The sequence below is a fragment of the Squalius cephalus genome (assembly GCF_949319135.1).
Source record: "Squalius cephalus genome assembly, chromosome: 6".
NCBI classification, from domain to species: domain Eukaryota; kingdom Metazoa; phylum Chordata; class Actinopteri; order Cypriniformes; family Leuciscidae; genus Squalius; species Squalius cephalus.
The window spans coordinates 33976590-34003476 of NC_137127.1; the positions used below are offsets into that span (position 1 = coordinate 33976590).

Consider the following 26887-nt stretch of genomic DNA (forward strand, 5'->3'; position numbering starts at 1 on the left):
GAAAATTTGGATTTCCTGCCCGGCATATTGTAATTACTACTTTGACCCGCCGTGTTAACGATCTGTTCGTCACAGGCTGTGACTTCACAACTTCCTATGGAGTTTTTTTTTTCTGGAACTAACCGACTAATTAAAATTTGGTCAGCTAAGCCTCTTCTTGTCAACTACCGTTTAATCAGCTATTAGGGGGCAGCCCTACTATATAAACATTCATAAATGTACCTCCAGTTTATGGGTGACCACACTGAGGGTAGTAGGGTCCAGGTTGGAAACAGACAGCACCTCACTGAGCTGGGCTTCCTTCTTTTCCAGTGTGTCATTGAGTGCACTCAGTTTGCACTCCAGCAGCAGGTTTTTGAAGCCACTTTTCTGCTGAACCTCCAGGATGGCTTTAGTGAATTTCATGTACAATTCGTCTCGCTCCAACTGAACCTGCACAACAATCAAACAATCTTTAGCTCTTACACATGCAGCAGTCCTCCTAATGAATCACTATGAACAGATAAAAACTTTAAGAGACAACTGTTATCCAGTATAGTAATGTTATAGAAAAATACAATAAAAACAAAAAATACAATTAATAATTACTTGGCTGAAATATATTACAGTGTGTACATCAAACAGAGATTCTTGTTATGTCATGGCAGAGATGTTATCAAGATGAAGAGGAAACCTGTTTTTTCCCCCTTGTAAGTTGTCATAACACCATTAAAGCTGATAGTTCAGTGCGTTTTAAAGGTCTGATGCTGTTCCTTCAATCACCTTAGTAAATCTCTGCTCCAACACTTCATGTTCCCACTTAAGCTCCTTCAATTCTCTGTCAAATATTTTGAGACGAGCTCTCGTTCTCTGACAGCAGAACACAAAGAACAAGATTTACATACATTACTAAAATTAATTAAAACTTTTGTTATAATTAACATTTAACATTATGCCACAGTTCAGTGTCAGTACAATCCACTAGAATTACTAAATACTACTAAGACCCTGAACATACAGTTAGAGCACTCTTGTCCTTCTCATAGTTGGCAAGCTGTTTCTGAAGCTCTGCGACTTCCTGTTTGGCCTTTTGTGGAGACTCTCTAAGCTCCTTATTTTGCTCAAGCACTTCCGCCATCTCTTTATTTCTTTTCTCCTCCTTCCTTTTCATGTCCTTTAACTCTTCCTGCACACATTCCACCAGAAGAGAAAATAAATAAGAACTGACAAAGAATCACTTCCTGTACCTCAGCTGGTAGCATTACACCAAGGAACAAACATACTTACATACATACACTGTAGTATTATAGTTTTTTATAGCTTGATTGCCACATACATAAATGTAGATTTAATAATTGTGAAGATGCAATGATGACTATGAATAAAGTTACTAAAAACAGATCTATGAGAGACACTATGTTATTTGATTTATAATTAATACGAAGAAAACAAATGTGTGTATGTGTTCACGTGTGCGTTTTCACCTTGAGCGAAGTGATAAAGTCCAGATTTTTGTAGACTATGTCATTGAAGTAGTTTCTGATGTCTCTGAAAGCTTTCTCATGATTCTTCATAAGCATGTTGATGTGGCTGTTCTTTCGCTCCTCGATCTCATGAATCTCCGTCTTGCGTCTTAGTTCTTCCTCCTGACGCAGCTTCTGCATCCTTATCTCATATTTGGATCCAATTTCTGTGCCAATATTTTCACTCTCATGTTAAATCATTAAAGCAAGCCTTAAATGCCCATAAAATTATTCACATTCCATTCCATTTTATTTTATGACACATTTTTCTGTGTTATACAGGCAGTATGTATTTAACTAAGAATATTTGCTACTCATCAACAAAGTACTTCATAATGTGAAAGTGAAAAAAATCCAGAAATTGTATTGAATTAATAACAAAAAATAAAACAAAAATAAAGATAATAAAGTATTTCCTGGTTACTTTTTTAAAAAAAAATTTATCAATCAACCATGAAGACCAAAGAAGGAGATCTGAGACAAAGTTCTTCAAACAAATGAGCCAATGATGAAAAATAACTTGCAGGGCACTGAATATTATCTATAGTAGAGAAAATCCACACTGAAATTGACTTTACCAATGTGAAGCTTCAAGCCACTTGTCCTCCAAAATAGTGTTCAGGCACTTAAGAGCACATGCATGCAACAGGAAGTAAGTGTGTAATAAATGCAAAGGCTTAGTGCCATTATCACACACTAAATCCACTACATCTCTAATAACTTAAGTCCTGAAGGTTGAGAGGTGGGGCCTCCATGGATTGAATTTGTTGGTCCAGCGAATCCCATAGGCCCTGTTTACATCTGGTATTAAGAAGCATTTTTGTCAATCCGACCACAAGTGGACGACGCTAAATACAGGTGTAAGTGGGTCCTAAAATGTTTTGAGCTTTTCCATTTTCGACCATTTCCAGACATAGTCGAAAATGCATTCGACCGGCTTGCTTTCATAGTGTAGTAGAGTGTGGGTGAATACGCTCGAACAGCCACAAAATACTCTCCGCCTATTGACATGGTGAAACATTTGTGCTTTTATTATTTCATCCTCTTATACTTTTTTATCCACCTGAGATAATGAAATCATCTGCAATTGATTAACTAGTTGAAAATCTCCCCTCGCTCTACGCGTTTCGTACCTGCTCGTTCTGTGCGTGAGAACTGTTTACTCCCAATGACAATCCCACATTGCGCTGCAATGAAACCACACAGACGCGTCACGCGGCTGATATTTCACAGACAACTCTTAAAAAAAGCAAAGCGACTCTTTTTCTCACATAATTGTTCTGACTCATGTTCTGAAGACATGTGGGAAATATATATATATTAGGGGCGGGGGAAAATCGATTTACTAATAAATCGCGATTCTATCTTCTACTGATAACGATTTTCGAAAGTGTTACACTTCTTTAACTTTGCAGTACTACTTAAAGTTATTGACACGTTAGGGTGTTATTAATCACAACATGCTGCGAAAAAGGTTGTGTGGTGTCATTACGATTGTTCTACTGGTCCCGATTGCGTTGGAGCCTGCACTATCCCAAATCGTAAATTTCAAACATGTTTGACATTTACAACTCTTGATCGGGCTGCCTGTGATGTGATACCTGTGACAGCAAATGAGAGTGAGCAAGGTTCACCAATCGGATGTTGCGTATTGAGGGCCCTATTTTAACAATCTGAAACGCAAGTATCAAACGCGAAACGCAAGTAACTTTGTGGGCAGATCTTGGGCGCTGTTGCTATTATACCGGCGGGATAAATGACTCTTGTGCCCGGCGCAAATCTAAAATGGGTTGGTCTGAAGTAGCTACATTACTCATAGGTGTGGTTTGGGCGTAACGTGAAATAAACCAATTAGAGCGTCATCTCACATTCCCTTTAAAAGCAGGCGTGCTTGTTCCATGGCGGATTGCTTTTATAATGGCGGATTTGCACGCCAGGAGTGGTTCACAGCCGAGGAGACCAACGTTCTTGTCAGGGCCGTAAAAGACAGAGAAGTGACATTGTATGGGGATGGGAGAAACCCACCCAAATTAGCTTCGCTTAAACAGGCGTATAATAATTTGGGTAAATGTGTAAGCTAGATTTATGCCTATTTTTTCACATTTTCATGGACCACAATGATTTCCCTTGTGTGGTAATATTTTTCCTTGTAATTATGTATGGTTTGCAAAAATGGGAACTGCTGCATGTAGATGAGAGAAGCAAAGTGTATGGGCGTTGTGCACACGCTACATTATGGCCAAGCATGCGCCCTTAAAATAGTAGGGGTGGGAGAAAAAAAATCGATCCATCGATGCATCGCGATTCTCTCTCCAACGATTCTGGATCGATTCTGAGAATTTCAGAATCGATTCTGAGCTTAGTTTTTAACCAGATATGCGATGACGCTGAGTTTACTTTAGAAACACCCGTAATCTGTTTTCTTCCAATTCCTCACACACATACATGGAGGGCCCATAGGTCTGGTTGAGGATGCCATATCGTCCCGTTGGCCTGAGAGAGGAGGTCTTTCCTCATCGGAACCGGCCACGGGGCTGTGTCTGATAACTGAATCAGCTCTGGGAACCACGGCCTGGACCTCCAGAGAGGGGCCACCAGAAGGACTGGGCATCCGCTCTCCCTGACCCGTTTGATGACTTGTGGAATCATCGAGACTGGGGGAAAAGCATAAAGAGGGCGGCTGGGCCAGTGATGGGCCAGCGCATCCCTGTTCTTCGAGAAGAACACTGCGCAGTGTGTGTTGGATCTCGAGGCGAAAAGGTTGATTTCGGCCTCCCCGAACACACTCCATATCAGACTGACCGTCTGTGAGTTTAGGGACCACTCGCCTAGGGGATTCTGAGCGCCAGGGATATGCGTTGCTCTCAGAGAGCTCAAATTGGTCTGTGTCCATATAAGGAGGTCCCTCGCCATGGCATACAGATTGCCTGATCTGATGCCCCCTTGGCGATTTATGTAAGCCACCACTGACATGTTGTCTGTGCGGACTAAAACATGCTGACCTCTTAGGTTTGACAGAAATGCTTTGAGGGCTAAACCAACCGCCTTCATTTCCAGACAGTTGATATGTAAGCTCTGCTCCGCGCTCGACCAGAGGCCGGAGGCAGGCTTTCCCTCGTGCAGTGCTCCCCAACCTAGGTTGGATGCGTCTGTAAACAACACTTTCCTCCTGGAAACCACACCCATGGGCACCCCCTTGAGGTACCAGTCCTGAGCCCGCCAGGGAATCAGTGCTCTTACACAATCTTGATTCACCATGACACGAAGGCTGCCTGACTGCCATACATGGGTTGGCACCCGGAGTTTCAGCCAGTGCTGCAGCGGGCACATGCGCAGTAATCCCATGGGAAGTACTGACGATGCCGCTGCCATGAGACCGAGAAGTCTCTGAAACTTTTTCAGGGGCGCGCACTCGCGTGCTCTGAACGATGCTGCTAGCGCCTGCACCGAGAGCGCGCGCTCTCGTGTGAGCCGCGCTGTCATCGTCACCGAGTCTAAAACTGTGCTTGGACACAGATGAGCGGCCACGGCCTCCTCATATCCTTTTTCCGCTGCGCCGTCCACTGAGGAGAGCGTCGCGGAAACCGAAGATCCCACAAGTGCTGAATAAGGTGCACGCCACGCCTTGGTCAGCTCCTCGTGTACCTCCGGAAAAAATGGCGCGGGCTTGTGACGAGGGGCCTGCTGGTGCCCAGAGAGAAACCAGCCATCCAGCCGGCTACGAGGAGGTTCCTCGGGCGAGGCCCACTCGAGCTCGAGGTCCGCGACGGCCTTCGTCAGGATCCGAAGCATTTCGGCGTCAGAGTTCGTCCTGGTGGTAGAATCACCGCTGACAGACTGGGAGGGTGTGACGGGGTCGAGAGAGCCCGGCCAATCCTCCTCAGAAGCCGCGAGAGAAAGGCTGTCATCGTACTCGACAGACCCGCCGAACGAGACAAGGCCCACCACGTCCTCGAACAGGACCGGAGAAGGTGTCTACTCCGGAGTCAGTGAGGCACGCGGGGACGAGGCCGGCATGCGTTCACTGACATCCATGCTCTCCGGTTGCCTCTGGCTGCGACGCTTCTTCTTTCTCGGCTGAAGTAGGGCCGGAAAGGGAAGCGCGGGTGAAGCAGCGTTGCCGTCTCGGGATGCGGCATGCTTTCGCAGGCCTCACATCCGCCGGCAGAGAGTGCATTTTCCGCGTGGTTAAAGGAGAACTCCGGTCAATTTTAAGGTCAGGTTTAAAACTTGCCCCATTTAAGTCAACAGGGTGCAAATTTGAAAAAGAGGATAACACGGTGTAGGCAACACCGATTTTTGTCGTTGTTCTCTGTACTGACAGCACTCCAAATTTACAAAAAAATGAGCTCAATGTTAAAATTGACCGGAGTTCTCCTTTAATCCCCAGGCATGAAATGCAGCTCGCGTGTCCATCGGCCTCGTGCAGCTTGACTCCGCACGTGGCGCATGATGAACGAGGCATAATAATCACAATTTAGTTTGAAAAAGGATATTGCGTCGTCAGGGGGAAAACGGCTGAGAGGCGTAGTCCGTGTAGATGTGTAGTTGCTGCAGCACAGCCTATGAGCGAGCCAGATGCTCAATGTGCTAGCTGTGCAGCTGCAAATGCGTTTTACAAATAAGCTTCAGTAAAATCGGGGAAAGGAGTTTCCCCACAGCGTATAGCTACGCAATACGAAGTGACCGTTCGAAAGGGAACTGGAGGCGGGCAATACAAACCAGCACAGATTCGGCTACATAATAAGGAGCTTAAAATATTATTTGTATTATTAAATGTCATCTTGTTGTGTTGTTGGGTGCAAGCATCGATGAAAAATGAGTAGGCTATGCTGTATCTGGAATTTTTATTTCTAGAAAATATTCATATCATTAAAATTGCACCGTAATGTCACTCTTTACATTGTCGGCTTCTTGGTGCTGGCTAGGCAGAACTGCGGATCGTATCACACGTCTTTACATGACCATTCAGCACATAGTTATAGGCATCTAAAGATTTATATGCCCTCAGTTTCTCTTTACCCTCGGTTTCTCTACCGGGTAGGTGTAGAAGTCAGGCCACTCAACTGGAGGTAGCGTTAACGTTAATCCTATCAGATCGTCCATCCATTGACTGAGCATGTACGGGTCAGCCAATCTGGTTCCGTCCGTTAAAATTAACTTTTGCAAATAACAATTGCGGTCCTGGACAGTGAGTGACCTTGCACATTAAGACAAGATCGGATTTTCTCCAGTCACTGTTAAAAAACAAGCTAACAAAACTTGCAAACTAACGTTAGTGAAGCGGCCGGAGGGATCGTTCTGCCTCCACCTAAGCTCCGCCCACAAAAAAACGTCACCATGTTTACTAACTGAAAAGGGGTCTATAGGAATACCATAGTATTTTGGGATACTATAGAAGTACTATAGAGGTATTACAGAACATCACAGAAGTATTATACACTACTATAGAAATCTTATAGGATTACTATAGTTAATTTTTCGTAAGGGATGTAGACAAATCTGGCCCACTGCCTAATACGAGTTTAACACTCACTACTATATCACACAGGGATCTACTCACACAGTAATCTCAAAAAAGAAAGCTCAAAAGCCATTTTGTCCTCCTTTCCGGTTCTGTGTGTTTATTAGGAAGGATGTAGAACTTCAGTTCATAATTAGTTTGTTTATTGGTGGTACAGAAAACGACACAGCAACTCTTCGGCATGATTGTCCCGTGTATTTCAATTAGCGCCAAGGCAATGTTTTCCACCACGGGCTAAATTAACATCACGTGACGGGGCGTTCCCGGGGGCGTTCCCAGACCAACCGTCTGTATGTATACACGGAATGAAAAAATCTGTTACGGTTGACATTTTCTACCGTGGTAACGATATATACCGTCATACCGCCCAGCCCTAGCAAAAGCAGATTCAACAATCCATAAATACGTAACATTTTTCATAAATGTGTGATGGGAATTAATTCAAGAACTTGATATATACATATTTGTGTAAACGTTTTTTATTTAGGTAAGATGCATTTGTGTGAGCATTTGGGGAAATATTTATGCTTTTACTTGTGTATTTATGAATTATGTTTTGAATTTACGAATTGGATTTTGTAAATGTGAATTGTGCTGTGCATTTATGAATTTTGTTTTGTAAATGTATTATTTTTCAGGCTGATCTGGCTCCATACAGGGCTTATAAAATCTTCTTATTTATATGCTCATGCACAAAAAAAACAAAAAAAATAGAACAAAATGGGTACTTGAAACACTCCTGAACCAGGAAGAGCAGGGAGACTGTCATCATTTGGTACAAGAACTTTATAATGATCCGTCAGGTTCAAAACCTATTAATAACCTGTTCGATGATTGGTTAAGGCTGACTCAAATATTTTATCTTTGGCGGCGCCTGCCGTGCTCATGAAAGTGGCAGGATTTTTGGTGCACGAGCACCACTAGTGCTCTGCCTCCATGCCGCCAGCGAAACTGCTGCATCCTGTGTGAAAGGGCCTTTACACAAAATAGCTTCAAGCTGTTAAATTCTATTTGAATATAAAGTATAAAAGAGGCAAATGAAATATAAATGTAAAATTGATTATATATATATATATATATATATATATATATATATAAATGATAAATATAAAATTGCATACAGCATCTTGAAGCCTGAGACAGAAAACTTAAGTATTCATGTATTTACATGAATTATTTACTTCTCAAAAGTAGTTCTATACAACAAAAAAACTATTAAAATCTAGCCCATTAAAATGTATAAAGAAAGTGACTTCACCTCGTACTTGTCTGGCAAAATCATTTCGCAGATCAGTAATTTCCTCATCGTGTTTCTGTTGAAAGACAATTTTGTTTATGGTCATGAGAGATCTAAATCAGAAATGTAACTGTCATTGTCATTGTAATCATTATATACAGGGTGCGAATTGGCTGGGGGTGTGTGGGGGTGCCGACCATGTAATGAGTCATAGTCAACATTTCCTGAGCAGTTGACTGAAATAAGCTTAGAAAACATTGTTCATTCAATGACGTACATGGATGGAGCAAGAACAATGCAAGTGTTCAAAATAAATTTGCGCATTTAAGTTGAATGATAAAGTTTGACTTCTTTAATGCTGTTAAACAATGTACAAAGCCAACTGTTTGCTGAAATATACAAAACATTAACAACAACACTGAAATAAAAGTGCAATTTTTCTGTAAATCAGATATGTATGAAAGTTGTGTTTTTGTTTCTTTCAGAATCATCATTGGCTGTCAGTAAGATAATGGTAGCATTTTATTTAAACTGAGAATAATATTAAGACTTTTACACACAGGGTGTGTTATAAAATGTTCGATATGAATAAATATAGTTAATTAATAATGATCTAAGATTTCAATCCCCAGTGAAGACCATGAGCCAGAGAAATAGAACAAAGAGGGCACAGTTTTACTTAGGATTTACACTTGCAAACAAAATTATTCAACCCCACAGAGACTGCACCAATTTACAAATGTAAGCTTTTCTAAAGATCCAGAATTTAATATAGTATTTTTTTTTTTTGTTCACAATACACTGTATATGTCAATATATCATAGTTACTCAACCCCTATTCAACATTGCTGTGCAACATTTAATCACTTACTAGTATGGTAGGGTACAAAACTGTGTTAGAACACAATTAAGCCTTTGGAAACTCTATAACGACAATTAGCTTTAGATGTGACACATGCATGCATTTAGCCCATGCATTTTCTGATGTTGAGTAGCAAATATGGGCAAGACAAAAGAGATCTCACAGAAGATAAAAAAGAAGGCTATAGATACAAGAACATTTCCACGACACTAAAGGCTCAAATATACCTTAATCGAAATCGAATAATGAATTGATGTGATGTAATTTCAAACAAAATCAGGTCAAAAAGTTTGTTTTGGTCTGATTTTGTTCGAAATGACGTCACATCAGTTCGAATTCTGTTTTAAATCATGCGCTGTGCACATTTGCGATGACGTATGCACGCAAATGCACCAGCGTTTGATAGAATCAAGTTGAGTGTGAAACCAGACCAACGCTGCGGGGGGGTGCCGGGAACAATCGCGCTCGGGCTCGGACCGCAGCAAACGAGCCCAGTGTGAAAGCACCCTAAGAATCACTCAAATGTTTATTAATAAACTTTCTATGATGCTTTAGTTGAAGTGTTTTCACAAAACCAGAATGTCTTGCAGGTCAGGGAGGTTCAATAATTTTGATTGCAAGTGTGTGTGTACACTGTATATTAGTGGTGTAATGATACACTAAACTGACGGTTCGGCACGTACCTCGGTTTTGAAGTCACGGTTCGGTTCGGTTCGGTACAGCAGGGGGGAGAAAACTAAACAAAATTGTTTTTTTTTTTAATACAGTGGTTCACTGAAAAAAATGTGTCTCTGTCTTTAAATGAATTCAATTCTAATTAAAAGTTTCTTAAGGATAATTTTTTTTATCTCTGCTAATGCTGTAAACTATATAGGGAGCCCTTACTTGCACATTACTATAATATTAAAGGTTAACAACAGAGCCCAAACTATTAGCCTAAATTCAGCTGCTATTTCTTTTTAGACATAATAATCAACATTCAAATAACACATTGTATGCAAACATGTAAACTGCACACATGGCAGTATTCGCATTAACTTCTAAATCTATTTATAAAATTATGATTTTAATTTTAAAAACAAAACGTGAGAGTATCACAGTTCGTACCGTGGGTGGTGTATCACGGTTTTTTTTGGTTCGGTTGGAATATCGTTACACCCCTACTGTGCAAAAGGGCATGGTCATTTTATATTTATGTTGTTATTATAGTTTTACATTGTTCCATTCAAGTGTTGAGTTTGCCGAGTGGGCGGGGTTTGAATCAGAAGTCTCGCGAGTTCTGTAAAAATGACGCGAGATCGCATATTCGCGGCAATGGAGGAAAGAGTGAAGAAATGTGGCGCGAGTTATTATTGTGAGCAAACGAGACGAGTTAAGGTGCATCAGAAGGCCATAAAGTTATAGATCAATAATATAGCTGGTGAGCAGTTTGGTATTTCATATGTGATGGGCGGCTGATGTTGTGTGATCGCTCCTGAGGTTGTTGGATTTCTGTGGTGAATACTCGCGTGTGCGTCTTTGCAGACTAACCACACATACACGTTCATCTACATTTTGTCCAGCTGACCTGTCACACAAACCCAACACACACACACTGAACATCGCAGCAATTAACCCTTTCGTCTGAGGATCGACTTCTGATGACATCTGCACCCTTCTTCCATTAAGTGGACTCCCTCTGGCATACTTGGGACTTCTTAAAACTGAGTACACTTACTTATTACCACCACTTCGTTGCTCTCTCTGAATATAATTGTATCTTTTGAATATAACCACATTGTTTTTATTGTTTGTTTATTTTACGTAGGCCTACGCTGTTTATTGTGATATTTACATTTTGTTGACATTGTGAGAAAATGAATATCAATCAATCAATACAGTGAGTGAATTTGATCTTTGACTCTGGTTTCTTTGCTCCTCTCCTAGTTACTGGACATTAATTGTGTATTAATACTCTAAGGTGATTTAGAACCGTAATAGCATCAGTGCATTCTACAGCCTTCAACACATCTACTGTATATATACACTCACCTAAAGGATTATTAGGAACACCTGTTCAATTTCTCATTAATGCAATTATCTAATCAACCAATCACATGGCAGTTGCTTCAATGCATTTAGGGGTGTGGTCCTGGTCAAGACAATCTCCTGAACTCCAAACTGAATGTCAGAATGGGAAAGAAAGGTGATTTAAGCAATTTTGAGCGTGGCATGGTTGTTGGTGCCAGACGGGCCGGTCTGAGTATTTCACAATCTGCTCAGTTACTGGAATTTTCACGCACAACCATTTCTAGGGTTTACAAAGAATGGTGTGAAAAGGGAAAAACATCCAGTATGCGGCAGTCCTGTGGGCGAAAATGCCTTGTTGATGCTAGAGGTCAGAGGAGAATGGGCCGACTGATTCAAGCTGATTGAAGAGCAACTTTGACTGAAATAACCACTCGTTACAACCGAGGTACGCAGCAAAGCATTTGTGAAGCCACAACATGCACAACCTTGAGGCGGATGGACCTACAACAGCAGAAGACCCCACCGGGTACCACTCATCTCCACTACAAATAGGAAAAAGAGGCTACAATTTGCACGAGCTCACCAAAATTGGACAGTTGAAGACTGGAAAAATGTTGCCTGGTCTGATGAGTCTCGATTTCTGTTGAGACATTCAGATGGTAGAGTCAGAATTTGGCGTAAACAGAATGAGAACATGGATCCATCATGCCTTGTTACCACTGTGCAGGCTGGTGGTGGTGGTGTAATGGTGTGGGGGATGTTTTCTTGGCACACTTTAGGCCCCTTGGTGCCAATTGGGCATTGTTTAAATGCCACGGCCTACCTGAGCATTTTGTTTTGTTATTATTGCTTGACACAAATTTCACGATTTCAATTAAATTAAATTCTTGTGATTTGATTTAATATTTGGATAAATATTAGGTACACAATATAGGTGTTAATTTTTCTCAAGAAAAAAAATCTCACCTAATGATGTAAACATAGCTACAGAGAGCCCTATCAGCTGGTAGTATTACTTAAGGTTAAAAATAACTCAAATTAAATATAATGCGTTTTTTTTTTTTATATAATAACAACTTTGGTAAAAGTAAAATAAAATGTCACATTCTAGCCAACTAATGTGCTATAGCCCATATTATGGTCATTAAATGGCTTTTCTGAGGTAAATGTTATGTGACATATTTGTTCTCCTGTTTTATTGACCCCTTTCCGCGGATGAAAAACACTGATTGATCGATATCATGTATGAGGATGGAATATACATTTCGGTAAGTTGTACTGTATCTTTCAACAGTGTTCGTGTTTATTTACTATTAGCTAGTAGAAAGGGTCGGTTCACGTGCCTGTCACGTCACATTTACAAGCGCCAAAACGGTATTTATTGTTTGAATTTCGTAATAGAATTGACAGAATTTGAGAGCTGAGTAATTAAGTAACAACCTGAGTAAGTAACCTACTCTGTCTAGTCTGTCGGTCTCCGTGTCCTCTTTGCTTCGCGATTTTTCTGTGCGTGAGAAAATGGATGTGTGGCGTGAGAGTGTGAAAAGTGTCAATCGCGTGAGTCTCACGGTGAATGCGTGACAGTTGGCAGCTCTGTTGAAGTTTTTAAACCCAAAGCTTACGATGAATGGCACAGCAGCCAGCGGCCGGTGCAGTCGACATGTTTGTTGTCCTCTCATGTGTGGACGCGCGCAGCAGATACATAGTACTTCACGTGTTACGTAGGCAGGTTATAGGTAACGGAGGGAGGGGAATAACAGCGAGCTCATCAGACGTTTCCTAAAAATAAACATTGTTCACGAGTCCCGTAGCTCGAGTCCGAGTCGAGTCTGAAGTCTTTCGAGGACGAGTCTCAAGTCAAGTCTGAAGTCACTGTGTGTGCGACTTAAGTCCGAGTCTCAAACTCGAGTCCCCATCTCTGCCATGTACCCATCCTCTGATGGCTACTTCCAGCAGGATAATGCACCATGTCACAAAGCTCGAATCATTTCAAATTGGTTTCTTGAACATGACAATGAGTTCACTGTACTAAAATGGCCCCCACAGTCACCAGATCTCAACCCAATAGAGCATCTTTGGGATGTGGTGGAACGTGAGCTTCTTGCCCTGGATGTGCATCCCACAAATCTCAATCAACTGCAAGATGCTATCCTATCAATATGGGCCAACATTTCTAAAGAATGCTTTCAGCACCTTGTTGAATCAATGCCACGTAGAATTAACGCAGTTCTGAAGACGAAAGGGGGTCAAACACAGTATTAGTATGGTGTTCCTAATAATCCTTTAGGTGAGTGTATATATATAATTTGGTTAGCTGTTGAAAATATTCTTAGCATAGAGCCCTGCATGTGCCCCAAACTGCGACACTAGTAGCAGCAAAAAACAAAACAAAAAAAAAACCCTTTTTTTTTTTTCTTTACTGTTGTCATGCTATAAGATGTCATCATTACTGATTTCATGAGTGACTTGATTTTTCCCCCATTATTTATTTTTCTTCATTATTTAAAAAAACTAAAGTGTATTTTGTTTTTCTGTGGATGTCCAAATTGTGGTACAGGATGTGCAATTTTAAGAGAAATGTTCAGGTTACATATTTTGGTTGCATTTGTGAGTTAATAAAATGTAACTGTTATTTTACACAAATAGGCACATTATAATATCGATCAAAATACCCCTGAATAAATGTTTTGAGGTATCAGCAAATATCGTATCGCTGGCTATGAGAATCGATATACCGTCCGATTTAAACCCCTATTATTTACATATTAGTCTAAACAGCGCTCTTATCAGTGTGGAGTGTACGTCGGGATGTTCGTTAACAGTATAGAGCTGCGGAGATATTTCTTATTTTTATCCACAAGCATAAAACGAAAAAGAACTTCACTATTAGTATATCACAAAATTAATATTTGCTAACTCAGTTTCTATAAACTCCCTTTTAATTAATTTTCTTTCTTCATTCTTAACTTTGATGTTTACTGTGCATTTAGGCTATGTATAAAGAAAGACAAACATAGTAATGAAAGCCAAAATATCAAATGCCATGGATAAATATTTAACTGAGTAATCCACTAACTTGTAGAGTGGGGTCAAAATTTTAATTTTCAACTAAAATTCAAAACCGAACTACAGGGGGGAGAAAATGACTTTAAAAAGATTGCAGGTTGCAACCATTTTAATTTTCCACACAGATAGGTAGGTCTATTAGTAAATTCTGTTGTCATTATCAATCCTTGTTTTGTATATACCAAAGGTGACAGTTAAATATGGGGAGAAACACTTTTCATGTTTTTTCTCCCGAAGTCAGAATCCCTGTAACTCAAAAATTAATACAGATATCTCAATATTTTTTTAGATTCTGGTTCTTAAATCAAAATAATTGTAAAGAACACACCTGTCTGAGTATCAAAATATTATTTTTCCAATGCTGGAGTGACTGTAACTCAAGAAATATTAAAGATATCTCAATATCCTTTTAGATTCTGATTCTAAACAAACAAATATGGTTTATTCCCAGAGATATGGAGATATCAAAACGGCTCTATGTGTAAATTGTTGAACTTGACCCATTTTCAGTGGTTGAAAACTAAATGTGGGTGACTTTGCATATAGCTGATACTTATTGTATTGAAAGTGGAATGTCTGAAGAACAAATAATGTTAAAAGTGAAAATATGCCTATATTTATTCACATGAAAACACGTCAATATCTTGATTTTTGAGAGTCCAAACATATCGTTATTAAGAATATAGAAAACAAAGCTATTTTGCTGATACAATACTTTTACTAGGGCCTGAACACTAAAGGCCAGGACACACCAACATCGGGCATCAGTTTGCTCAATTCAGTATGTTGAATCGGCGTTGGGGCCGTCGGTGAGAGAGGGAACTCTGACTGGATGTTCAGTTTAACGAACGTGCTTGGGTTGCAATCGGCTGAATGTCAGCAAGCCCAAATGAATTATCGTCCAGTTTACCTTCCTGTTTCCAATGCGACAACATTCTGGCGTGCTGCTAAGGATTCAAATTTTCTTAAAAACAACAACCTGAAAATATCCAAGGATCTGCCTCCAGCAGATAGAGAACGAAGAAACAAGCTATGGCCCGTCGTAGAAAAGGTGGGAAGAGAGAACAAGCGAGCTTACTTTGTGAGTGTAAGGGCTTTTGTAGAGGGATGAAATATTCCCTCCAGACTAATATGTGTTTCTCGTTTATTCTTATCGTCTCTTGACTTTAATATTGCTTCCATCCTCTTGGCTGGTTGGCGCTTATCGATGTTCTGGACTATCATCAGTCTACAGTTCTTACCAGGACACTGAAGACACTCATCTGGCGGTACTACTATGCAAGACATTTAATATGCTGCCTTTTCACATGGTTTAAATAGTTCTATTCTCGAACGTGTTACAGTTTGTTGGGAAGTATAGCTATTGAGACGTTCTAGTATGCTTCAGACATTTGCGTTGTCTGGCTTGTATAATACAATACAGTCTCCTAATGACTTAAACGATCTGGCCTGCGTTTCCCGAAACCTTCTTAACGCTACGTCATTCTTAAGTTACACCTTAAGCTGTATCTTATCGTTCTTAGTTAAGTATACCTTCTGTAAGTCATACATTTGGAAGGTTGGTCTGGACCACTCTTAGCTTTACCTTATCACTGTTGCAGGTCTATACGAATATAATTCTGAAGTTTTAATACACCCAGACAGTGTTCAATTAGGCTAATTCAAGTGTTTTCATGTAAAGAATAAAATTGTCACTACACTGATTGTTGTTAGATTTTTAATTATATTATCCAAAGGTACATCAGGGGCCGGTTTCACAAAGCTATTTTAGACCGGTCTATAGTGTTAGACAAGTCTACAATTTGCTCATAGACTAGTCTAATGCAAGTTAGACTGTTTCACAAAAATAAAGACTGACTTAATTTAGACCAAAAAAATTAGACACCTTACCCCCAGGCTAACTTAGGTCTAAAGTGGATCGCACACCGGACGAGAAGCGCAGCGCCGCGTCGCGTCTAGGACAACTCGAGGTATCGCACACCGAACGCGCATTTTCTCAGTTTATGGCCAGCAATATTGTTATGTTTAAGGACATTATGGAATTAAGATAATGTCTGTCCTATGTTATGATTGTACTGTACAATTAAATACAATCGTTGCAAACTAAAGTCTGCAGTCTGAACACTTTACCTCAGAGCGTCCGTTAACTGAATGAATTCAGAATATCACCGAAAATCCGATAACATCAGCAGTTTTCATCCACGCAGCTGATTTCTGTAAATGAATGTAAAACTAAATGTATATTGCAGGACAGGATGAAGTCAGTATATACATTAACGACGATTTGAGACAAATATGAGACAAAAATGTAAATGGCGCTCTGTGGCGCGGCAGGATTTTGAACAAGGTCCTGAGCCGTTGCTGGGCGCCGCGGACAGACGCCGAATGGCGCCGCCGGTTTGCACTGCGTTGAGATTTTATGCAACAGGAACTTTTCTGAATGCTGTTGGTGACACAGTGGGTCTCAGCAAAGCTTCTGTGTCACAGGTGGTATACAGGGTATCTTGTACCATGTTTTTGTATCTTTTCTGTACGTCTTTAACGCTCAGCTCAACAATCGGATTAACGCTGTTAACTGTCGTAGCTATCTTTTTCCAAATTAAACATTTCTTCTTGTTACTACAGTCTCTGCTAAATTTCCCAAGTAAAATGTCCTTGTAACTGTTATACTCCTCCAACAAACACATATTTTCCGCTGGGGTAAACTGCACTGAGTGGTTGAATGTGCTTACTCGATCCGCCATGTTTTTTGTTTTGAAAAGTGTCTTATTTTACCCAGAATGCATTGCAGTGTAGTCCTACTTAAGATAGTCAGAGTCTTAAGTGCTTTGTGCAACGGTCTGATTTAGATGTCTATCTGAAGTCTGACTATCTACTATATCTAAGCCATAGTCAAAGTCTATCTTTGTGAAACCGGCCCCAGCTGACAAACCATAAAAGGCTTAATAGTCTATTTAAAGGGAATGATTGTGGTGGGGAGTTTGCTCAAACTATGGCAGCGAAAGGCTACAGCGAATAGTTGCTCTAAAAGAAGGAAGAGAGCGGTGTCACCGCCTTTAAAGAGAGCTAACCGCTGACTCAGTGGACCCCGCCCTCCTCTCACAGTCTAGTGCTAGCGCTACTGCTACAAGGACTAATTCAGACGCTGAGGACCTCGGGCTCCTCAGGACTAATTAGACCTCAGGCTCCATTGGACATCGCCCGAAGAGCCTGCTAGGAGCTGGTTGGATGGATGGTTTCTGCCAGGGCGCCAGCAGGCCCCCCGTCACAGACCAGCGCCCTTTTTTCCTGAGGTTCACGATTAACTCACAAAGTCATGGTGCGCCCCCTTCTCGGTGTGCACGAGCGCTTCTGCAACGCTCTCCTCTGAGGACGGCGCCGCGGAAAAGGGATAAGAGAGACTGCCCCCTCTCGAGGAAGCAATCGCCGCTCACCTCTGCCCGCCCACTGCTGCTGGCTGGAGATATAGAGCAGTACATCCATCTAAGCCCTGCCGAAACACCTCAGCCCTAGCTGGACGCGCGTTTTCTGCTTCCCGTCAGGCGGCATCGGCAGCAGGCGCGAAGTCACCTGATTGGGCCGCGCGTCAGAGACGCTTCGCCATAGGGTGTGCAGTTACCGCAGCACAGCCAATAGGCGAGCTAGACGCTCTGCTGTGTTCGCTGTGCAGCTGCACTGCGTTTTAAATATTTCTCGAGGAAAGGAGTTTACCCACTGCGTATTAGCTACACAATACTCGTTCCCTACTCTCAGGGAACCGAGGTTACGTAAGTAACCGAGTACATTTTTGCTTTTCTGATGGTTTTCAGCCTTCTCTTTCTGCCAATTTTATAGTTGTATGGTGTAGCCTATAGCGATACGACTCAGCACCCAAAATACTATCAAAACACTCCAACGCAGCCTTTTTCTTTGCGAAAGATGGATAAAAAAGCGCACAGGAAACAAAAACCTTGAAAAAATTATATACAATCCCGCCAAATCACAGAGATGCCGATTCGCACGGGACTAATCTTATCACGGGACCTCGGTGTTCAGCGAAATATGGTAGGTCATTTGCGGAGGAATTTTTACTTTACAAATTACAGACATGGCCGATTCGCACGGGATTAAGATCACAGACAACCTCCGCAATTATTACAAATAACTAGAGGTCACCAGGTAATACTTATCCTGTGCGAATAGGGCTTTAAGTCCTATTCAGACGCTAATTGTTTCTCATGGGCTCGTCCGATATTTTAAACATTTACAGGGGTAAGTCAGTGATTTTATTGCCGTCCAAATCCATAATGTCAGTGTTTTTTTCTCACCCAACTTGCGTAAAAATCCTTGGCCAAATTAAGCCCTATTCGCACTGGATTAGTATTATCTGGGGACCTCGTGTGATCTAGAAATTACCCCCCACATCTGAATTTCGTGTGGCGCATTCGCACGGGATAAACGAAGCCTGTGATTTTACTTGAAATTACTGACTTATCTCCCGGATATGATGTCAATAGGCTAATGCTTGGAAATTTCTTGTCATTATTATAGGTCTAGCTGTATGATATATCATAAACAGAAGAATGTTCCTTACCACATGCTGCTATCCATCTCCATCTAATTTTTTTTTCTTGTTTTTTTTTTTGTTTTTTTTTCGGCGAAATATGGTAGGTCATTTGCGGGGGAATTTTTACTTTACAAATTACAGACATGGCCGATTCGCACGGGATTAAGATCACAGACAACCTCCGCAATTATTACAAATTACTAGAGGTCACCAGGTAATACTAATCCCGTGCGAATAGGGCTTTAGCCTACCTACTGTTTTTTGACAAACAGGTTGTGTGGTAATTTAATTGCCATCTGAGTCCACATCTCTGAGTTTACAAGAAGAGATTCAAAATTCAATGTTTAAATTTGTTGATCACTGCCGAGCACCGTACGTAAGATGTACACTTTTATTACTGAAATGCTGGAAAGTATTTACAAGAACAATATTTCATTGCAACTCCACCTCAGCGAACAAAAATGGGAAAGAGAAGAAAGCACGTAAAAAACTGAAATGGTTATTATGGCAGCAATTTTAAAATATGTAGGCTAGGCTATCCCATGAATCCTAATAAATGCAATTTCAACTATTTCTGAAGTGCTTCTTTTATAAAGAACACCGCTTTCTCACATAATGCAGTGAAGTAGCCCCTGCACGAGAGAATAATTGATTCTCGAGCCATCAATATTAACCAATTCAGCACCATCGCCACGGACAGCACCTGGTAATGTCGCACGTAAGAAGGTATATCTTAAGCAGCTTCATAAGGTATGGTTCAGGGGAACACACCTAGAAATGGTATACCTTTATTTAAGTTATACCTTAATAGTCTTCGTAGCGCGCTAAGAGACAATGTTATCAGGAAATGCAGCCCTGGTATTATACTTGTATGTTCTCAAATTTAATTTAAAGTTTTACTTTATTGGCATTTCATACTGTATTGATTTAGATCTTTTTCCTATTGTTTGAGTTGCGGTTCTCATCCTAGAGCTCATTTCTTGACGGTTAGAGTTCTGTACAAGAAGTTATTTGTTTTGCTTATCTAGGTCTATTACATTTTTTTCTCTTCAATTTCCTTTCTTTTACTTCATGTCTTTATCTGTTGTTTCTTTAAATGCTAGAGGGCTAATAAATCTTACTAAGCGAAAGATTGTTTTCTTTTATCTCAAACAATTCAAATCTGATTTTTGTTTCCTCCAAGAATGTCACTCAACTGTAGAGGATCTTAATTTCTGGAGGTCACAATGGGGACTGGACATATGGATGTCTCATGGTACGACACATTCAGTCGGTGTATGCATTTAAAAAAAAAAAAGTTTAAAGGAAAGTTGTTACTCAATGTAATAAGTGATTTGATAGACATTATATCCATCTCATTACTGAAATTTCTAATTTGACGTGTATTCTTGTGTGTTTATGGTTATAAACAGCAGAAAGAAAATAAAGCCTTTATTAATAGTTTAGAGCAGGGGTTCTCAAAGTTTTGATAGGTGAGGGCCAATTTAGGAACCCAACATTGAACTGAGGGCCGCCAAAGGGGCGGGGGAGAAAAAGAAAAAAAAAATACTGAAAAGAAAATCCCATTTGAAATAATTTTAATGACCAGGTTGCATCTCTACAGTTTACATTTATTGAGGCTATTATTATATAACTGAGGCTAAACCTGGCAAATCTTGAGAAAAATTGCAATGCAAACAAAATCCCTGGGGTTCTCTACCCTCAACAGACAAATTTGGGATATAACAGTCCTGTGTGCAGTCCATTTCAAGAACAAACTTATTTAGAACAAACAGCCTCAGTGTGCCTTGCTTCTTATCAGCATAGGCCTTATTCAGGGGCAATTCCAGCTACCAAAGCACCACAGGAAAACCTGACAGGGACAGGGACAGGAGAGAGAGAGAGAGAGAGAGAGAGAGAGAGAGAGAGAGAGAGAGAGAGAGAGCGAGAGAGAGAGAGAAAGAAAGAGAGAGAGAGAGAGAGAGAGAGAGAGAGAGAGAGAGAGAGAGAGAGAGAGAGAGAGAGAGAGAAAGAAAGAGAGAGAGAGAGAGAGAGAGAGAGAGAGAGAGAGAAACTTTTAAAATAGAAGCTTACCAAACAAGTCATCATCATCATCATTCATGTCTATAATTGCCTGTCAGTCGCGTTTCCATTATTACAGATTTGCGCAAATGTTTTGCACTATTATTATCTATCTTTATAACCCGTAATTGAAAAACGAAAAATGAACGGTTGTTGTCTTTTTAAAACGCAAAGTTGAACACCAAAATTTTAATTTGAACTGGCTACACCAACTGCTGCGCAAAAAAGAAAATATCGACGAATTTTCAGATTTTTGTTTTTAAAGAATTCACAAATTAATATGGAAAACATGTCAATTTTGACTGGTTTTCTAAGGCCAAATTAGAACCTGGAATTGATATTTTTCCCACAGTGCTGAATATAGCCTGTGTCTCTGGAACCACAGCCCACAGAAATGTGAGTAATAGAATAATGATAATAAATGTGTCTGAAAAAACAGCGAGGCATTTTAATTATTTATTAAAAAACTATTGTTTTCTAAGTGTCGGCTAAAAACATATCTCCATCTCCGCTGTTAAGCAGATGCGCTTAGAGAGAAATGCACCTTTCATACGGATAACATCAGAAGGTATTAGCTTTCGATTCGAGTTTGTTTGTTTAAAAGTGGACATTTCAAGCTTTAGCCTACATAGGCTATATTTTGTTTCAGTTCTCGCGCTCCAGTTCACGGAGATCATGAAAGTGCGTAGGCTACTGATTGTTTTGTTTTATTTTACAAAAGCACAGCGTTTTTTTGTTATTATGAGTTTACACAAATAAAAGTAGTTGCGAATAATGTATTAATATTTTCTGTATGACCAGAAATGATTGAGTATTTTAAGTTGTTTCCAGTGTTGATAGGAAAATGCAAGTGTTCGCGCCGTGAAAAATTTGAAAGGTAATGGAAACGCGGCTATAATAAGCTTGTCATTAAAGGGGGGGTGAAATGCTCATTTTCACTCAATCTCCTGTTAATCTTGAGTACCTATAGAGTAGTATTGCATCCTTCATATCTCCAAAAAGTCTTTAGTTTTATTAGTTTCTTTAGTTTAAAGATAGGCTGTACCGAGTCTTTCCGAAAAAACCCGAGCGTCTGGAGGCGGGCCGTGTGGGCGAAGCCAGAGCCATAGAGAGAATCCGTCGATCTGGGCTTTGTTTATAAAACATTCATCGTCGAAATGCAGGGAACAAACAGTCTACACAACTACACAACAATCTGCATCCACTGTTCCTAACGCTGGGTTCTTTGGGAAGCTTTCCCTCACATCCAATAACACACTTTGGAGACACTATGCAGCGCTGCCGATGATTTCCTGTTGAAGCGCGTTGATGTGCGCGGTCTCGCTCTCCTCTGGTCGACGTGTGCGCGGCCGCGCTTTTCCGGGAGAAATGCTCATATAAGGAGTTCCACTTTGGTCTACGTCATTAGATCCACGGTCGAAAAAAAACCAGCCGAAACTTGTACCAACCCGGAAGTAAGATTTTCGGCACAGAAATTCTCCGTTATTCGTCCAAAATATTTTTTTTAAACTTTGGCCATGTTATGCATGAGAATCCATCTCTTTAACACTGTAAACAACTCTGAATACATGAAACACCATTGTACCCCCCCTTTAAGTCACTTGCGATCGGTCGGACCACACCTGTAATTACCGCTTATGCCTATAGATGCCGCTAAACACCACTAAGATTAATTTTTTCAAAGCAATGTAGCCTACAGTTTTAACAGTTTTACAGATGTTATCAGATGTTATCGCGGGCCGCCAGAATTGTTTCTGCGTGCCGCACTTTGAGAACCTATGGTTTAGAGGAACATGTGTTTAAATGATTGACTAAATACCCAAATTCCATGCTTATTTTTGGTGGAGATTTTAATGTGGCTTTAGATGGCAGCATAGACAGATGGCCTCAAACTCCCTGTCAAAACTAGTTTATAGCCTACTTCAAAATGTTTATGCAAAGATTCTCTTTGATCAATAGTTGGAGAGTATTGCATCCCTCTCAAAAGATGTTCACATGGAGTAATAACTCTCTCTCTTCCCAGGCCCGAATTCACACATGGCTTATCTCTAAGGAATTATGCAATACCTCTACTGACATTTTGCCATCACCATTTTCTGACCACAAGAGTATCTTTATTCGTACCCATTTTCTTGCTTCTGATAATATGTGCGGATTCTCTTCTTACTGGAAACTTAACAACTCCATTCTCTCTTATAGTGAAGTAGAAGATGAAATTAAAAAGATAATTCACAAAAATTGGAATAAAGCAAGAGAGCAGAACAGTTAAAGTAGCAACTAGGAATCTATCTATAAATTACGGGAACGTCTTTCTGTCTGTCTGTGTGTGTGTGTGTGTGTGTGTGTGTGTGTGTGTGTGTGTGTGTGTGTTATTTGCATATCTCTCGAACCGTTAGTCCGATGGATTTCAAACTTTACAGGTGTCTTGCTACGGGCATGAGTAAGTGCAGTGACAAATTTGACGTTGTTTGGAATAGAAATGCAAAAGATATTGGTAAATATATATTGGTAAAAGAAGAACACACTGGCTTTTGCCGCTCTAGCCACTGGCCACTCCCCCTCTCACACTGACACTGAGTGAGCACAGTGCAGGACCAGAGACAGAGAGGGTCGAAGAAAGCAGCGGAGCATAAGTAGCGTTTTCTCGGAGTTCACTGTGTAGCCTGCTCCCTGAATCGTGTAGTTCAATTTTCCACATTTATTGTATGTCATTATGTCAGTATCAGTATTTGCTTTCTACCATGCACAAATAAAAATGTCACTGAACTTTTGCAGTGTAATTGTAACAAGAATGAGCACTCAAACACACCAAACCAACAATTACTAAAAACACACACAACAACTGATTTTGCACTAGTTTACTAAATATGAAATTGGCAACTATCTTAGGAAATTTAGTACTGATTTGACAAAAAAGAAAAAACTGATGAAAATTCCATTATGCAAAATCACCAATCTTTTATCAAAAAATGTAATGTAAATGTAATGTAAAATGTAAATGATTTACTTATTTGTGAAAAAGCAGAATTGGTTGACTTACAGTGCAAATTAGAAAACATATAAACAAAGCTAAAGGGGCGTTCATTAGATCGCACAGAAAATGGATCGAAGAGGGTGAACAAAACTCTGCATATTTTTTCAGATTGGAAAGACAGCAAGCTAAAAACAACCAATTTCAAAAACAAATGATTTACGGTAATATTAGACATGACCCTAAAAGTATCTCAGTCATGATTTATGCAGAAAAGACTAATATATACGGTTAGCGCTAGATATGTTAGACTATTCAGAATGAATTGACAATGATGACTTCATTTTTTTTTTTTTGATTATTACAAAGCCTTTGACACATTGGAACACACATTTTTATTTTAGGCTCTTAAAATTGGCTTTGGTGACTCCTTTAGCAGGATGGTCCAAATGTTATACATAAACGTAAACAGCTCAATCAAACTAAGTAATGGTACTTCACCTAGATTCTTTTTAAAACAAGGAGTTTGATAATGATGTTCAGTTTCCCCTTACCTATTCCTAATTGCAAAACAGTTCCTTAGCACATATATCAATAGTAGTCCTTTAAAGGATATCACAATTGGCAACACTAAAATAAAAATGTGTCAATTAGCGGACAACACAGCTTTATTCTTGAATGATTCGTCACAAATTCCAGCAGCTTGGGAGTTCTTCAGTCCTTTTCTGAAGCCCTGGACTAAATCTAAATTTTAATAAATGTGAATGGCTACAATTAAAAATTGTTCTTTTACTTTAACTAGTGCAAAAAATGCCCGTGCAAAATCAGTTTTTGTGTGTGTTTTTAGTAATTGTTGGTTTGGTGTGTGCTCATTGTTACAATTACACAGCAAAAGTTCAGTGACATTTTTATTTGTGCATGGTAAAAAGCACACAGTGAACTCCGAGAAAACGCTATGCTTGAGCAAACAGTTTGTGAATAGGCAACTACAAATGATGCCCGTGAAAGAGACTGTGAACGCATTGAATAGGATATGTTTAGTTGGTGAATAGCATAGGCTACTATTACACAGTAGCGATAGCGTTAAGCGCACCAGAATGAAATATAATATTCAGAAGTAAACAGCATAGCTGACTTACAGATTCAGTTAACATCCACAAATGAATAAGCACCTCGATTCAGGGAGCAGTGCAAAGTGCCCGTGCAAAATCAGTTTTTGTGAGCTGATCGCCGTCAAAAAAGTTCAGGAGATATTTCTTGCGATGGCAATATGATCAAAAATAACTTTATATTGATTCAATGGATTAATTGCATTTTGAAAAAAAAAAAAAGTCATGAATTTATTGCATTTTTGGGAAAAAATAATCCGTTTTTATAATAAATCTTAAAAAATTCAAATCCAGATTTTGATTTTCAATGTTGTTATAACCTAAAGATGCTATGTGAAAGTTTGAAACAGAAAATAGTGGTTTTCACACATTTAGTGGTTATCTCACATTCGAGAGATATGCGAATAACACACAGACAGACAGACGGACGTTTCTGTAATTTATAGATAGATGGATTTATCACGTTCGGGAACCAAACTATAATATTCAGAAGTAAACAGTGTAGCTGACTGAGTGTTTATGTCAGAATGTTTATTTTTAAACCACAACCTTCTTGGGGCTTCTTTGACCGATACAACTCTCTAATGTCAGAATGTTTATTTTTAAACCACAACCTTCTAAAAATGATATATTTAACGATATATTTTGCATTTCTCATCCAAACAATGTCAAACTTGGCACTGCACTTACTCGTGCCCGTGGCAAGACACCTGTCGAGTTTGAAATCAATCGGACTAACGGTTCGAGAGATATGCGAGGAACAGACACACACACACACACACACAGACAGACAGACGTTTCTGTAATTTATAGATAGATTGAAGATATTGCTGTTAAAAATATAGGGTAACATATCTTGGTATACAAATTACTAAAGATGAATAAAGGTGTTCAGCAAACTTCAAACCTATTTCTGTCAGGACCACTATCGTCAAATACGATTGACAATTAGCATATAGTCTGGATTGGCGGTATGGTTCTGTTCTGGGCAAGAACTCCCTGTGCATCCATGCAGCCTAGCATGGTTAAGAGCAGGGAGAGCAACAATAAACCCCTCTTAGGGTAAACAGAACTGAACCAACAAAAATGTACTGCAGATATCATTAACTCATTCAGGGGAATCAAAATGCCAAATCCTGACTGGACGAGAGGAGGAGCTGGGAATGGAGAAGGGTGATTAGCTACTGAGAAACGCGATAGCTTCTGATAATACTGAAGGAGCTTATATATGAATACAGTGATAGGCGTCGTATTCCTATAGGTAGACATGGATCAGCTTAAGAGTACCAAAAAACAAAAAATGCAATTGCTGGTTACAAAGGGATCTGTCCATAAAAGGCAGAACACTGCTCACTAAGGCAGAGGGTCTGTATTGTTTGGCCTATGCAGCTCAGTCTCTTTTTGTGGATAAGCCCACGTCTACATTAATTAATGAGGTTTTAATAAAATTCTTATGGAGAAAAAGGATAATTATATGAGAAATTCAGTCATATTAAACTCTTATAATAATGGTGGTCTGATTTTTTTTTTTTTTTTATTCCCTCAACAATACATTTAAAATTAATTGGCTGAATCAATTCCTAGCCAAACCATCTTCTATTTTGAATGTTTTTCCTCAACTTGTTTTTTCACAACTTGCTGGCATTCATTTTCTCTTAATGTGTAATTATGATATATCCAAACTCCCTATCAAACTCTCCAACTTTCATCGCCAGGTTCTCTTAGCATGGGCAGTTTGGGCACTCATTTATAAACATAACTTTTCACCACAGAGATGTTTTATTTGGAACAACAAGAACATCTTATTCAAGAATAAATCTCTGTTTTATGATAATTGGTTCAGTAATGGTTTATTTTTAATGGAGCAGTTGTTTAATAATTGTCTTTTGTTCAGACATTCAGAATTTCTTTCCAAAGATCTTTATTTCTTAAAAATTGATTTCTCTTCCACCTGTAATTTCCTTTTGGAAAAATTTGTTTGTAAATAATTGGAAAAAAA

The 26887-nt window shown here is 39.7% G+C and overlaps 1 protein-coding gene across 1 annotated transcript in view; it reads right to left on the reverse strand.

Annotated features, from left to right (window-relative positions):
* The window catches only part of drc4 (dynein regulatory complex subunit 4), a 47172-nt gene that overhangs the window by 15218 nt on the left and 5067 nt on the right, over positions 1-26887 (reverse strand). Inside the window, exons 5-9 of the mRNA XM_079874230.1 lie at positions 8285-8339; positions 1464-1669; positions 998-1165; positions 763-849; positions 223-432 (exon numbers count right to left, since the gene is read on the reverse strand). Of these exons, the coding sequence (XP_079730356.1) occupies positions 223-432; positions 763-849; positions 998-1165; positions 1464-1669; positions 8285-8339 (726 nt within the window). The remainder of the gene's footprint in view (positions 1-222; positions 433-762; positions 850-997; positions 1166-1463; positions 1670-8284; positions 8340-26887) is intronic.